Below are 16,142 nucleotides of genomic sequence, written 5' to 3' on the forward strand. Positions count from 1 at the left end.
CAAAAAGGGTACATATATCTTTAATGTAAATAGCACATCCTTTGCCAACATAGGATGATCTGGAACACAATGTAGCATTTCATAACCTGAATTTTGTAGCCTTGAGATATAGGCTGGATCTAGCCATGTTTCGCTAATAAGAATGAAATCTATCATATGTTTTTGGCTATCAATAAAAGTTACAATGTCATCAAAATTTTTATTCAGGGAACGTGCATTTATATGTATAATGGACAGGGCATCCGAGTCAACAAGACTGGAGAGTTGTGCTGTTGATATATCTTTGCAACTGAAAGCAATGTTTTGCAACTCTGGTTGAGACAGGAAAACATCATTTTCACAGACTATATCATTCGGAACAAGCGTTGGTGTCCCATGAACTTGAATAACCTCATAGGCTGTATGATTTACAGTTTTTGCTGAATCCATGTTAAGAATCTCATTTTATCAGATTTTCTGGTGATTGCAATAGGGCGAGTACAATAAATAAATGGATAGCAGAAAAACAAGAACAAAATATACAAGGGGTCATTAAAGGAAAACATATGCAAGAAAATACAAATAAACAGACAATGCATCAAATAACTCTCAGTGAAAAATGCATCTTTCATAATAAACCCTCAGGTATCCAGCCACAATACCATCCAACCTGTTTCATCTGTACCTATGACTGCAGTGGACACTATGAACTATGAAGTGGCCTGTGCTTGGTGTGGAGCACAGGCACCCTTATCAGCTTCAGGATGCCTGACCTGGTCAGGTTTTCTCCCACTTTTGCCCACTTTGCTCCAGGAGTGTCCAGCTGTGCTCCGAGGACCTCCTTTTTGATTCTTTGTGCTAACTGAGGACCGGGAATGGACACTTCGGAAGCAGTCCAGAATCTCCGTGGAGGAAGGTTTGATATCCTGTCCTTTGCATAGGTCTCTGATTTGGGTTTTTGTCACTCCAAGGGGAATTTCAGTGGGTCTAGTGTCTCTGTTTTCGGATGTTCGAACATGAATTTTTCCTGACTGTGTGTAGTAGGATAGGACATTTGATCCTTGTTCCTTTTTTAGTTCTCTGAGGTCATGTATAACTGACAGCCTCTCAGAGGTCAGTGACTCAAAGATGAGTAAACCCCTTTTCTTGGGTTTTGTTCGCGCTCTATAGACCCTGTCCGAATCATCCAGTGAGATGAAGCGGACCAGGATCACTTTTTGATTTTTCAGCCTGTGACAGGCACAGATGTGATGGGGCTGCAGGCCCTCAATACCCAAATACTCTGAGATGAGTTGGATCACTGTCCTACGCACATCTTCTTCATCAAACTTCAGGTCAAACTCCTCAGGGCTTGCAGCAGCGGCTGGACTTGGACCTGGGGCTTAGACTCCAGACGACCGAGAACACGCTCACTCTTGAAAACCTCCTCCAAGGCCAGCTCCACATGGTTGGTCTCGTCCAGCACACCCTCCTTATCCAAAGACACCTGCACAGACTGAAGGTCTTTAACAATGTTACCGAGAAAATGAATTTTATATGCCAAGTCGTCTTGATCGAGGTCACTTCCCAGGCGGTACTCCCTTAGGTCATTTGTCAACTTGGTGACCTTACCTCTCAACCTTGCACGAGAGGCCTTTGCCTCCTCCATCACAATCACTCCGAAAGCACACAAAAAATAAGCAAATCCGGCGACCCGCCGCAAACCAATCTTGATCTCAATCTTGAAAACCAATCAACAAATCTTGACGGTGTACCACCGCACAGAGCAAGATCAAAATCACTGAAAAGATCAGCCATCCGGCCCGGAGGACCAGCTGTTGAAAGTTACGTTACGTTAATGTAGTTAAATCGGTTGAATCTTCGGTCGGTATCCCTCTGGTAGCATCGGTACGCACAAACAGCACGGCGTCTCACAGGTGACTCTGTATTGTTGCGTGTGGCGCCACTGGGCTCAACTCAGTTTACCAAATAAAAATGGCAGCAATCACTTAGGGGTAATTTTCGGCGATGAAAGTATTTAGGGGAAACTCGCGCTGTGGAAAGCGTAGTCCGACCACCACCATCCCGAGCCTGCAGTGCACGCAGCGTGCCGCCGTCACCCTGCAATCTGCATGGCTCTCCCAGTCCGCGCTGTGGTCCGTGTGGCCGACTGATTTGGGAGCTGTCGCTACTCGGGTGGCCGGCACATAATGAGAATCGACGGGCGCCGATAGTGCCCCAGGAGTGTTACCGTATCACGGGGGAAGGGGGGGGGGTAACTGAGTGCGCGGCGATCGGATCACATCGTCAGACTCTTGGTGGCCCAGTTACGACTCACATTACTGATATCCTTACCGCCTTCCACTAACAGCGCTTGCCTTTGAGAACTGGTTAGACATGCAGGCTACCTTACATCACTGATGCGTCCCTATCGGCCATCGTCTCAAACACTCCTTTGTCTTTTTCTCTGATCCTGATTCTCCCGAAGCTCGCATATGCTGTCCTGTATTGATATTGACCCCTGACGCATATTGACCCCTTGCCACGGAGGCGGTACAACCACTGCACCGTGGGGACTTATGCCATCCTAGCACGCATTAAGTGGCAAGTTAAAGTATTTCGATTTCCACTTTTTTGTTATTCATTCCACGTAGAATTGTCCAGCGCATCCGAATCACACCTTAAATCGTCTGTAAAATGATTGTTTATGCCTCAAAAAACCTCTCAAAGTGTAGCTTCGTCCTGACCAGCGTCGTGCTACCTGCATACAGCGAAAAAGCACACTACAATAAAACGCCCTCTCACTCGTTTCCCTGAACAGCAGGTTAGTTGCGACATGTTTTCATTATCTTATAAGGAAGATGGTATGCACGAAAATTTCCAAAATTCATCCAAATGTATAATTTTTGACCAAAATGCTAAAAATATTAAAATGCTTCTTGATTCAGAGTTGACAAGCAAACTATTCCCTTACAAAGTTTGATACGCGGTGGTACGCGTGGAAATGTATATCAAAATGTTCTCCAATAATTTCTGCATCGGGGCAGCTCTCATTTTTTGCCGAAATTTGCCTAAACCAGTCACTATGAGACGTCAAAGCAGACGGTGCCGCGTGGTTTCGTACGCCCCGCCGGGCCGCGCCGCGGCGGGTTACCCGACCGCAGCACACCGCCTGGGGGTTTCCGGTCAGTGTAGGAGTTGGGAGGAGGGAGAAGGGGTGATACCATGTTGACATTATTTTTCTATCGCCAAATGTTCTTTTTGAACAAAACAACAACACCCTTGCAACGCTGCGTCCATTTTATTGGCTACCGCCGCCAATGTTCACCTTATTGAACTTCAGTACAGAGCTTTAATATACATATGTAGGTAAATCGAAAAATGCTGTAACTTTGTAAAGTGAGGTTGGAGGTTTTTGGGGTGCTAATCACGAATTTCAAGCTAGTTTTGATCAAGGATGATGTTTTTATGCTAGGCCGGGTCAGGTCAGGCCCGACCAGTAGGTGTCTTGCAGGCTATCCATAGAAGGTAGGCGTCGATTACCTTTGACGGCTTCGTAGCATGTTCCGTCAGGCACCAAAACTACTTAAATCTTCAAATGGGTGTTAAGTTCGAAATAAGCTCCAAGCACTTATCTGGAAAAATCGTATACCTTGAAAAAGTCAACTAAGGTCATCTAAGGTAAATGACCTTGATTTGACCTTAACGTGACCTTAAAATGCAAAGAACAAACAGCATTTCATACCTTGGAGAGTTAACAATCACAACAAGACTGAAAACGCGCCGATAATGTGCGCTGATAGCGCCAAATCGATACCAGCCTGACATGGTCTGGTGAAACAGGTCACAGGTCAAATTTTTATTATAAGGTCAAGGTCATGAAATTTTAAGTGTGTGAGTAACATTGATCGAATCGAAGGTATAGAAAGTTTCGTCGTGATCCGCCACGTTTTGCTTGAGTTAGTATGTGAAAAGTCGAGGACAGAAGTCTGTGCGACCCCCTCCCCTTTAACCCTCGCCCTGGCAGGGGGGGGGGGTCGATGCGACCCCCCCCCCCTAAGGTTTTTCGAAGATAGCGTAAAAACGGCGGCGCGCAGCGCCGCCAAATTTGGCACAGCCTATGGGGCAACCTTTTTACATATGACCTGAAAATTTCAGGTCCGGGTGACCTTAGGTCAGGTCACCAGGTCAGAAAACCGGTACAAGGTCATGGTCAAATTTCAATTTTCTTTGTGCACCTGTCCAACTCACAGTTTTGCACTGATTTCCTTCAAACTTTCAGGATGTGCTAAGTTCACCGAGTTGTATAACATATAGTTCGGGTTTTTTGAGGTCACTGACCTGAGGTCAGTTAGAGGTCATTACGTCGTAATGTTAAGCCTATGGGAAAATACTAAATTCGGAAAATACTGGAGATATCCGCTTCGTTCTATCACTTTTGTGCTTTGAAACCACAGTACTTAACAGCAGGTCACTTGGTGCTTCTTTGTTTGGTGTACTTATCCATGGGTCAGGTCAAATGAGGTCAACTGAGGTCAAATGACGTTTTTGCCAATAACTTGGCACATAATGACGCTAGAGCTTAGAAAATGGTACCATTGTGTTCCTGGTGATCAGCCGAATCGAATGATATGCGATATGATGCAATTTGGTTAACCTGAACTTAATTTATTAATTTAAGTTTACTTAAAATTTAAGAAAAACTTTAAGTACACTTAAGCAAGCTACAAAGTATATCATTCGACGCGCCTTGACGTGCTGAGTTCACTGGTGCTTTTCTTTTTGCTCTATCTTAATTAGATCAAAAGTTATAAGCGAAAAACTTTTGACCTGTTTTTAGCGAAATTTTTACATTTATACCCCCCAAAACCCCCCTAAATATTGACCTAGAGCAACCAAATTTGCACAGGGGCGAGAACTCCAGGGGGCCCACCTACCTACCAAATTTGGTGTTTCTAGGTGCCATAGGAGCCAATCGCGAGGGGGGGGGTCGCATCGACCCCCCCCCCCCCCCTGCCAGGCCGTGTTATGAAAAATGCCCTGCCAGGGCGAGGGTTAAGTGCAAGGACTAACAAAGTGCCCGAAATGCCTTTTGGTGATTGGGCTAGACATGAACAAATATCTACTTCTAAAACGATTGTAGTTTCGTTCTACCTTTTTAACGCTTCCACGCCCACGATGCATTGCTAGCCGAAAACGCATCAGTGCTAAGTCCGTGGGGAGGGGGCGGGGAGGGATGGGGTCAAGCAGGAGAGCCAACCATGTTGTCAGGGATCATACACCCTTAGCCTAACCATTTGAAGGTGAAATAAAATTAGTTAAGGTAGCGGAGGATGCGATATAAATAAATTCGTGCTAGGATCGATAAAAACCCCACAGTGCACTGCTCCGACGACTCGCCTTGGACATAGGACGTTCGTTCTGATCGGTCGCCGCGCCGTTCAATGTAGAAGTTAGGCTACTGGGCTGAGGAGACGCCGGGAGAAACTGGAAACCAAAGTGAGTTACGTTCGCAGCTGCTGAAATTCCTGGCCAGATGGGCCCGCTGTTAGTGCCGAGAAGTTTGGACTGATGGATCTCCGGTTCATCACAGCGTCGGGAGATATATTGGCGACGCTGATTGACACTGCTAGTGCTCGTATTAGACGTTAGTATGCAAATGGGGTGTTGCAGGTTTATAAAGGCTTGTCAAAATATATGTTTTGGGAATATATAGGTGTTTTCACAGCCGTATAACTGCGTTGAGGCTCAGGCTGTCATAAAAGGCTAAGTTAATATGGAAAAGACACGAGTTGGTTGGCTTTTCAATTTGAAGGGCTGGTGCTGTTTGGTATCATTTTCCACATTTTCTTTTTTTCTTGCCACATTTGTTGACCGACCGACCCTGTTGCTCTTTGTTGACCGAGCGTTGTGGATTACTTGAAAAAGCGACTGGGAGCACAGCACAGCTTGTGATCGCCTGTGTTGGTCTTTGCCACTGACCAGATTAGACCGACACTGAGCTAATGTCTGGGCTCAGAAGTCCACGGTAATGTCTCGTCTGCAGGCAGTAAACAGTTTATGGAAGAATTACCCGCACGTGTTCGGTAGATATACAATACATGTAAGCCGCTTATTTGTGACACAAAGACTGCCTATAAGATTTGTAGTTGTCCAGTTGTGGATCGCTTAGGCTACGTCTAAGACACAATATACTTGGTGCGCGGCGTTTTCTGTGCATTTTGTAGTGAGATCGATAATGCCTGAAAATACGTGCTAAGCAATATCCATTCATTAATGTGGCTGGTTTTTCGTAAGGCAATGGATGTGGACAGTTAGCGAGCCCGTGCATCAATGACCTCTGAGACTAACAACATGTCGTCTCTGTTTCAGCTTTGGAGAGAAAGATCTCTGTCCGAGCGGCCCGTGAGGACCTGGTGAAAAAGGGCATCCTACTACCGGAGACACCCACCACTCCTAGCGGACCCATGGGAGAGGCGCCTGGTGAGTATACAGGGGCGACATCTATACTGGTGGTGGTGGGGTGCTAGCGCTACCTAGGTCAAGTATTGTACGCTGCCGCAGATGGCAGCACTGCGACCAGATAGTTACGTGTCCGTGGAGTGCACGCATCTCGTAGCATGGTAGGGTATCTGCTGAGGAGGTTCTCGTGGCTGCATATTAAACTGCTGCGGTGCAACTACATTAGTCTAAGTGATGGTGCTTCCGTCACTAGGTAATCAATGCTATGCCCATGAGGGCCCCCCAAACCCACCAGTCTCGGTTCTCAAGTCTCAGCATTAGCACTTGACTGGCAGTGCGCGATAGATATTACGATGAAGAAGAAATAATTAGACCAAAGGAAAAACAACCTGTGAATCGACTTAGCAGCCTGTATATCTCCTTTACCCGTGCCCGCTCCACGTTATATTTGCTGTTCCGGCTCGAGAAAGTGCAGTTTCAGACAGGGCAATGTCGTGCCAGTCTGACAGACAGTACTGCCATGCCCATGACATCCCACCGGTTTTGTTAATCAGTTGGTCTATAACAGCGCTGTAACGAGCCGCCCGTCACGGGGCGCCGTGTGTCCGTTTCGGCGCCGCCCGCCTGAAGTGTCCGCCGCCGCGCCGGTCGGGCTCGCTCGACTCGGCTCGGCGGTGTGCCGGCCGGCTGTCGGCGGCCGCGGTCGGTATTGATCCTCCAGCCAGCGGCGGCGGCGGCGGCGCCTCAGACTGCCGGGAGTGCTCAGCGGCCGCCGCTCGGAGGCCCCGCCGAGAGAGCTGGCACGGCCGAGCTGTCCGTGCCTCCACGGCCGCTCTGCCCCGCGGTCCGACACTCAACTGAACCCAGGGCGGGAACAGTCGGCCATTGGTGGTAACCAAATATTGTGGGAGCTTTGAACTAGGTGCCAAAGTGTTGGGAGTTCGTGGGAACTTTCGAGCATTTGTCAGGACATCGTAGTTTTCCAAATCTCCTTATATTCGTTGAGGATTTCAAAACCTGCGTCTGTTGTCGGCTTTGATTAAAAAGCCGCCTCTGTTATCGTCTTGCCATCAGGGTGCGTCGGTATTTCTCAGGCGGCGGCGGTTCTCTGGTTTCGCGTTATTGTTGCTGCAGGAGTTGGGCGGGAGTTCCCTAATGTGATTGATGACGTTTTTATAATCAGTCGTGATTGCCGCCCCGACTCAGCCTGGCGGCCTGTGCTCGGAGTGTTTTCTGGGGCGCTGGCCGGCCGGCCTCCAGCCCTTTGTGCCACGTGGGTCAATAAGAGCACTGTTTGCCGGAGCTCCAATTGCCGGGCTCGGTACGGACTGTGAGTCGAGTAATCACGGGCCTCGTACAGGCTCACTGCCGACCGTCAGTTGACTGTATGGATTCCGTACGGCTACAGGTCAGAGCGTGGGTCGAGTAATGGTGGAGCCAGTACGGCCTCCAGTACAGACTGAGAGGGCGACCTTGGGGATCCTACTCTGCTTCAGTACAGTACTAGCTCCGTTTGAAGACGGGTTCTCTTTCTGTCAACGTTCTGCTCCGTTCTTTTCTGTCGTGGTCCCTTCTTTTGTTCCATTAACCGTTGTTTCGAAGATACGTGATCGCCGTGACTGTTCTCCGGGTGTGTATGGAGCCGATATTGCTCCGCTACCACCGCTTTCCGTGCCGTCCCGCCGCACTGGGTCTATGCCCGGCCGGCCCTCCGGATCTCTCGTCTGTCTGCGGGCGATAGGCAATCTGAGCTATGTCCGGCGCCGCTGGATGTGCTCGGAATGTGGTTACCGCCCCGCAACCACCGCCCGCCGCTGGTGGAACCACCGCCCACAGCGCCGGTCGGCTTTGAGAGCGGACGGCCGGAGATGTCTCAATCTGTCGGAGATAGGGAAGGGAGAGGCGAGTTGTGGAGGCAGGGCGAGACAGGGTGAGATTGGGATATGGTGTTTGGAGAAGGGACACGGGGATGGGATGTCGAGCGTACGGCGAGTGGAAAAGATTGATGTTTGTGCGGAGGGAGACATTGAGTGAGAGAGGAATAAGAAACATTGGTGGCAGGTGTGCTTTAAATACAGAATCCCATGCAATGAAGATGTGTCTGCAGACATAATGAATGCATATGAAACGTTTATGTCCGCGTGGCTTCATGTGTATGTGCGTTGGTGTATCATTTTGTGTTGTTGTTTTCTTTCTGTGGAGCCTTGTACACAAAGTCATTCAACGCGTTGGTAAGGAGCGAAAACAGCTCGCTCGTTTCTGTTACGGAGGATATTCCTTTGGGTTGTTGTGACACACGAAATCCTTTTGTTTGTGGCTGAAAAAGGATATCGACAGCCATGTTTAGCTGCGCAGTAATATGTTTCGGTATCACAAGAATCGGGCACCATTTTGCAATTATTTTGTGCCAATGTAGAGCACTTATTACTTCCAGTCAAAGACGAGCAAAGCAGTTTACATCCAGAACTAGACTTTTACCAAATCGCGGTGTTTCTCCATTTTCCTTACAATTATTATTTTGTTTAATCTTATAAGCATGATTTAGTGGTATTCAATCAGCCTCAGATTGCAGTATTGGCTCAGGGGTTCTAATATACGATCAAATTCAATTTATCTTCAGTCTACCAGCTCGTATTTATTAAGCAATCTACTGGCTTATTTTAAAAGTATTTATTCATTTGCTCTGTTGCTGATCGGAGACTGGGCTGCCTTTTGGCACTGCGCGCTGTGCGCTCTATTCAGCTGAGTCGGCCGCGGCCGGCTGGTCACGGACCGGTCTGGCTGTGGCCGTCGGTGACGACCCGTCTGCCCCGGCTGCGGGCCGTCCAGCTCTGCGGCCTGTCGCGCCCTCTCCGGCCGGTAATCCAGCCATTCGAACCCCGGTCTCCGCCCGGTGGCCATCTGCTCATATGGGTCCGCTCGGCCGTGTCAGCGTCACCGCGGCTTTACCGCCGGCCCAACGGAGATGGAGGGAAAAGGTCACGGCGGGTAACGCCATTTCATCCCTGGCTCTGGTCCCGGGTCCTTACAGCTGGCTGGAGACACAGTGAGGTGGCCAGATAACGTTAGACAATCCTGGTCCTGGTCCTTAACGCTGCACTTCAGAGCGGCAGGAGCAGAGGTGGGTGGGTAACGCCTCGGCCCTCTGCTCTGTCGTCCGTCTCGGGACACTAGACCTGGTCCTAACCTCCGCGCCGGACGGTCCTGGACGCAGTAAAGGTCGCCGAGTAACGCCTCCATCCGGCCGGATCCGTCCGTTTCCGCCGCCGTGGCGGTATTGTCGGCCGCCCCCGCCCCCGCCCCCGCCCCCGCCCTCGCCGCGGCTGTCGGTGGAGATAGGGCCCTGGCCGGAAAAATGATGAGTGGCCACTGGCCAATCGGGCTCTGTGATGCGTATGTATTGTGCCGCAGCCGATAGCGCCGTGCTGACGGGCTATCGAACGGCGAGTGTGTCGGGTCGGTCTGAGGGGCGGCAGGAAAGGTTTGGCCTTCTCCAAATAACTCTCACAACAGAAAAAAAAAACAGGATCAGCGGAGTATCGCTCTCCATAGGTGGGCACGATCCGTTCCTCCGTTCCTCCGTTCCGGAACGCCGTTACAATTTTTAGGAACGGAGGAACGGACTCGTTACATTTTAAAAAGGGTAACGGACCAAGTAACTTCCGTTACATTGGTTGTTCGTTCCTCCGTTACAAGTTAACAGTTTAGTCCGTTCCTTCGTTCCTCCGTTACTTTTCGTTGTCCGAGCGGGTTGATCTTTCAGCTAACCCACAGACATTAATGCAGCAGCGGAATAGTGGATTATTGAGCAGGCCTGACTTGAAGACGGGAGATGGCCTCAGTGTACAGTGTACTGGCCTTCCGCAATGAGCCGGCGTTGCAGTATATATGTGTTCGCAAAGTTCAACACGGGCGTCCCTTCAAGCGCCTCAGTAGAGCGCATGTTCTCAATGGGAAAAGATGTGCTACGTGCAAAAAGGGCTACCCTCTCAGAAAGTGGCAGCGGAACATCTTCAATTAAGGGAGGGGGGGGGCACTGCCGACTTTTTGTTCCATTCTTTCCATGCAACGCACATAGGGCTAATGTTAAAATGCCAAAATCAAAGGGGGCACGGTGCGCCGGTGCCCCCCCCCCCCCGTTCCGCCGCCTATGCTCTCAGATGCCAACCTGGAACGTCTAGTGTTCGTGAAGTGCAACCGGCATCTGGCCGGGGACAAGTGATGCGCATCAGTACCACCAGACGTTCCAAGGTTTAGTGTCCAATCAGTGCCACTGTCTTGGTAGATTTGGTGGGCATTCCGCTTTCTCGGTAGGTTTAGTTTGTGTCAGAATGGTCTCAAAAATGTTTGAAATACCCAACATTTTAACGTTTTTTATTTTGCTGTAACGGAGTAACGGACTAAAAGAACTTCCGTTACATTATATACAGAGGAACGGAGGAACGAGTAACGGAAGTCACGTTTTGAGGGAACGGAGGAACGAGTAACGAAGTTACAATTTTGGGGAACGGTGCCCACCTATGGGCCTCTCGCAGTCACAAAACTCCGGATTGCTTTGGAGGAGTCATGTGCCGCACAGCCTGACTCCCAACGCCCGCTGCGCCGGAGATTGATCAGCGTTCACTCAGCCAGTGATGTGACGCGGCACAGCCTAACTTCAGGCGTTCGTGGCTAGCGACATCTAGTGACGTGAGTAGATGATAGCGGTACGCAAATCCGCCGCGTGGGTGCGTGGTGATAGTGTACGGCGGCACAGCGTAAGTTCAGGCGTCCGCGGTCAGTGATATCTAGCGGCAATGCTGTCTAACATCGGTACGCGCAGCAGCCGCGTGGTGGCGTGGTCATCAACGGTGTACTGCGGTACAGTGGGACTTCAGGCGCTCGGGACCAGTGACATCTAGCGACGGTGATGTCGGTAAACGTGGCTTATGCGCAGTCTGAGACTGACAGCGACTCCCGTAGACGGTAAAAATTAAAATACGTCCGAACAGGAACAATCACGGAACAATGACATCAAGTTAACCCGCGCCCTGCTGGGGGGTGGGGGGGGGGTGTTTGAACACCCCCCCCCTTGTGGTTTTTCGCGAATATCGCGCCGCCGTTTTTGGTACACCTTATCATACATCAATTCTACACATGTCGTGAAAATTTCCGACCAAGGTCATTTAAGGTCAGGTCACCAGGTCACTTGAAGTGACCTCACCTCATAAAAAGTTTCAATGTCTGTCATAGCTACACCGAGTGACCAATCGCTTTGAAACTTTCAGCGATTGCTAAGAGCAATAGCATGTACAAAATGTATATCTCAGAATTTTGATATCGATGACCTAAGGTCAGGTCAATTTTGCGACCTCCCCATTATAAGTCAATGGGATAAAATTGAAATGCGCCTCTTTTGGACGAAAGACATTATAAACACTCCCAAACACCGAATTACAAGTGGTTTAGACACACTGAACATGAAAATGGTGTCCGTGACCCTTGTTTGTGCCCTGAGGTCATCTTAGGTCACGAATGGTATCTAACAGTTTTTCGCAAATAACTTTTGATAGAGGCATGCTAGAGCGATGAAAACGCTTTATATGTGTTCAGCTCGACGATACGGATCGACTGAAATGCAACATGACCCTTTCCGGTCAGGTCATGACCTTGACCTGAGGTCAATTTTTCAAGTTGACCTTTCAAGGTCAAATTATAGTTCATTCGATGCGTCTTGACGAGAGGAACACGATGCCGGTAAAAGTAAGCTCGTACAAGGCTTGGGTCAAAAGTTATTGCAGAAAAACTTTCCGAAAAAATCGGCTATTTTTGCAGTTTTTGCCCCCTGCAGGCAAAACCGTTGACGTTAGGTCAAAGCTGAGAGAATTACTCAGAAAGGGCGTTAATAGGGCTATCGAATGCACTTTTCCGCGGCGCTGTAGCTCTATTGGTTCCCGAGTTATGCGTTAGCTTCTTGGAAACTTTCGACATTCGACCTGGAAATCGGCGAAATTTTGCCTTCAATGACCTCTGGCGACCTGACCTTTGACCTGACCAAAAAATTGATCGAAGTGATTTCGTCATTATTTTTTACGCTCTTTCGAACGCCGCCTTCCGCGTATCGCTACGTGGCCCAGGAGCCGAGTTACAAGGGGGGTGTTCAAACACCCCCCAGGAGGGCATGGAAATCCAGGACCCCCAGCCGGGCGCGGGTTAAGTTTGCAATGGGAATAATTGACAGTCAGTCTCTCAAGCCTCTCCCCACTCATGCTTCTGCCTTTTGCCTCAGTTGTTGAGAAACCATCGTGTTCTTTGAATAAGCCCCACCAATTTGTCGATAGGATTGGATCGCCTGACATACCGAATCGGTCGTGTCTATACCGAGTGTGTCCAATCTCAAGTGTGTCCAGTGTCCACTCCCGAGTGTGTCTGTCCGTCGGGTGATCGCCGGCGTCAGTCACCGTCTGGCCCTCGGCCGGCCCCTGCACAGTGCCGTATGACGGGGCCGGCTGGTCTGGCGCCGACAGACAGGACCCGGCGGCGGCCGGCGGTCGATAGGTGGTCTCAGCCGCCACGGCCTGTGTCAGTGGCGCAAATGGCAGTACACTGTGAGCTTTTGTGGGACTGCTGGATCTATCTGAGCCATACTACTCAAATTTCAATCAGGATAGATATGGTTTGTGCTCTGTTTGCAGGAATATCAGTGAGGTACCTATTGCGGCTGTGTTAAAGGTATTATTTGTGAAATATTGTCAGGCGTTGATACTGATGCCTGCCACGCAATTTCCACATAACATTGTATTTTTTATTTTTCCATTTGCCCATTGTAAGGATATCTTGTTCTAATGCCGTTTATATACTATTTCGGTGAGGATATTTCGTGTTTTCCATCGAGGCGTTGTGTCGCGAATGCAGTTCTGGATGGCCCCCCCCCGTGCCAGTTCTGGATGGCCCCCCCCCTTCGGACCGTTCGTGCCTCTGAGGGCCCCTAGGCGTTGAGTTACTTGAGTTCAGTGGCATTACCTCACCAGTCTGTGAGGCAGTCTATCAGGCATCCTCCGCAGTCTGTCGGACTCCCAATTTTCAGTCGGGTATCTACCCTCCGCAGTCCTCTCTCGGTCTGACCTCACTGGTCCCTCGCCGCTCCTCCTGCCGCCGGCCGGGTCCGGCTCTGGGCTGTTTCTGTTTGTTGCCGTCCCGCTATCTCCCTGGCCTCTCCGTCTATTGTGTCTGTCCCCGCCCGGCCCCCGCCGCGGCCGGACTCCATTGTTCGCCCCCGGAGGAAGTCCTGTCGCGCCGGCCGTCGGCTGCTGTCGGTCAAGGTCGCACTATTGACCTCCGAAGCGGCGGCGACGCACGGGTGAAGTCCCACAACGTCCGGCCCCGGCTGGCCGGGAACCTTCACTGGTGGGATACCGTACATATGCCCGTTTTTTGTGATAAGTTTATGTCTATCGGGGTGTCAGTTTTTATGTGTTCTTGTGCTAATTTTGTTTCCGTTTATGTTCTTCCATTATAATTGCGATATCGAACAATATTCGTTGTTAGCGTTACACATCGACGCGCTTACAAACACCATTAACCCGATTCCAGCGCGGGTGCGTCGACGTCGGTCCCGCATTCTTCTACCCTGTTCCGAACTTAATTATGAAGCTGTCATTTTATGTAAATCAGACATTTTTTATTGCAATTTAGTATGTAACTTATATGCACCTACCTATACGTATAAACGGCATCTTTGGAACATTAGGGATCCGCCAAGCTTCAACTCAGGACATTTATGTAGGTTATTCCACGGTGACTGGTTATTCGTTGAATGTCGGACTCCACCAGATCCGGTTGCACTCCTTTAAACAATATAGTCGACGATAAATGTCCCATCTTGACATCCAGGCTGGAATAGTCTGGCGGTGGCCGGTAAGCGTATGTTGTGTTGTCATAAAACGTGCACTGCCTGAGTGCTGGACGGCTAACTCGTTTAGAAGCCTAATTCCGATTTTGTATTGTTATTGTAGCTAGATATGATTTGTATCAAGGAAAATGATGAGTACTGCGAAGCTTTGGGATATGTATTTTTAACAAGGAGGCGCTAAGCCTCAACAGGCGAAGAAATAACGTCAATGATCACCACCACCATGCCGAACAGCCAAAGTCTGTTCAATTTTTTAAGCGACTTGTAATTCCACATACAAGTTTGGTCATAAACGTCCGAGATCACCGGATTTTAGTCAAGCAACCGATTCTGTTAAACCTGGAAGCTAGTTCTCACTTCCGCTCCAAAGCCTTCGTAATTTGATATTGTTAGTCTTGATTAGTTCCGACTCCGCCGAAGCCCACAATATCGTCGTTTCAAACCATGGGTCTCGATTCTTCCATGTCGGATGACAAAACTTCTTCTGGCTTTGTTCCTGGTGGAAAGAAAATGCGGCTGCCGCTACTTTCCCGAGTTTTCTAAGTGTTATGGCTGTCCTTTTCTACGCCATTTCCGTTTCTCGACTGTTCCATGGGACGAGAGTGTTCTCTCTGAGTGGTCGTATAGAGGCTCTGTCCGCGGCGACGCCGTCTCCCCTGCCCCAGATCGGAGTCGCAGTGTTTCCGGAGCGGGTGGCTCGCCCCGTGACGGCCCTCGGCAAGGCCGGAGGTATTCGCGACTGACTCACCGCTGGCCGGCCTGGCGCGAGCCACTGAGAATCAATGACGTCACGGCTCTGAGAGCACGCCACGCCAAACACCGGCCATCCAGGTGGGCTGGGGGTGGGTGAGCGCGAGACCGACCAACTCTGCCGGTCCACGGGGTCGCTGGGTCCGCGTCCGTGGTCGCCACTATTCGATTTGTATAATGTGGCATTTCAAGAAACTGGCTGTCCTAGCTGGGAGTCAGATCCATGTCATTCTTGGTATTTTAGCAAAGGTGAGATGTCAGTGTAAGGCTTGCAGTAATCCCATCTCGTCCTGGTTCTCCGCGTCTAGCGAGCTGTGCGATTTCGGTCGCTGTCGCTACGCGGCCGGCGCCGTGCGATCAGGTGACAGTCCTGCGGGACTCACCGCTGGGTCACGTGACCAGCGGTGTCGGCCCGGCCGCCACGGCGCAGGCGTCTGCCGACCGACGCGTCGGCATCGGCGGCGGCGCCAGTGGCCTCTGGAGCCGTGCCGCCGCCGCCGTCCGCCGCGCCGCCTCCCCGAACAGAGCCGCTCTCGGAGGGACCGACTCTCAGTGGTGCGTCTGAGGCAGCGGGCGCCGGTCGAGTGGGCAGCCTGTGTGTGTGTCTCGGAGCGGACTCTCTCTGTGCCTCTGTGACTGTACTCGGCGCGGTGCCACTCAGCCCTCGCGGCCACACCCGGGGCCATTGATTTCGGAGCGGCGCCGGTCGGCGCCAGACGGTCGGTGGTCGGACCGCGCCGCGATGGCCGCCCGGTGAGCGCCCAGCCGGCCGCAGCACTGGACGCCAGGCAGGAGCGCAGGGCCGGCATGTGTGACCGCGTCAGTAAGGCCGGACTCATCTCGGCGGTGAAGACGCTGACGCGCCGGCCCGGCTCGCGCAAACGCTCCGGCAGCCGGGACAGCTCGCTGGAGAAGCCTCATGACCAGGACGAGCAGCCAGGTGGGGTGCCGAGAGGGGGTGACTGGGCGAGGAGGGGCGGGTGTGGGTAGGGAAGGTGGGGTCTGATAAAGTCGCTTAGGTCGGGATTTACTGAAGAAGGAGATGGCGCTCAGTTGCACAATGTCCAGCTTAGCTCCATGT

The 16,142-nt window shown here is 50.7% G+C and overlaps 1 protein-coding gene across 1 annotated transcript in view; it reads left to right on the forward strand.

Moving 5' to 3' along the window:
* LOC122369395 (phosphatase and actin regulator 1-like) overlaps nt 1-16,001 on the forward strand; it is a gene marked incomplete at its 3' end in the record, with an annotated part of 71,708 nt that extends 55,707 nt beyond the window's left edge. Inside the window, exons 3-4 of the mRNA XM_043344117.1 lie at nt 6,331-6,441; nt 15,723-16,001. Of these exons, the coding sequence (XP_043200052.1) occupies nt 6,331-6,441; nt 15,723-16,001 (390 nt within the window). The remainder of the gene's footprint in view (nt 1-6,330; nt 6,442-15,722) is intronic.
* Nucleotides 16,002-16,142: the final 141 nt, after the last annotated feature.

Source organism: Amphibalanus amphitrite, unplaced genomic scaffold, assembly GCF_019059575.1.
Source record: "Amphibalanus amphitrite isolate SeventyFive unplaced genomic scaffold, NRLGWU_Aamphi_draft 001031F_arrow, whole genome shotgun sequence".
Classification (NCBI taxonomy): domain Eukaryota; kingdom Metazoa; phylum Arthropoda; class Thecostraca; order Balanomorpha; family Balanidae; genus Amphibalanus; species Amphibalanus amphitrite.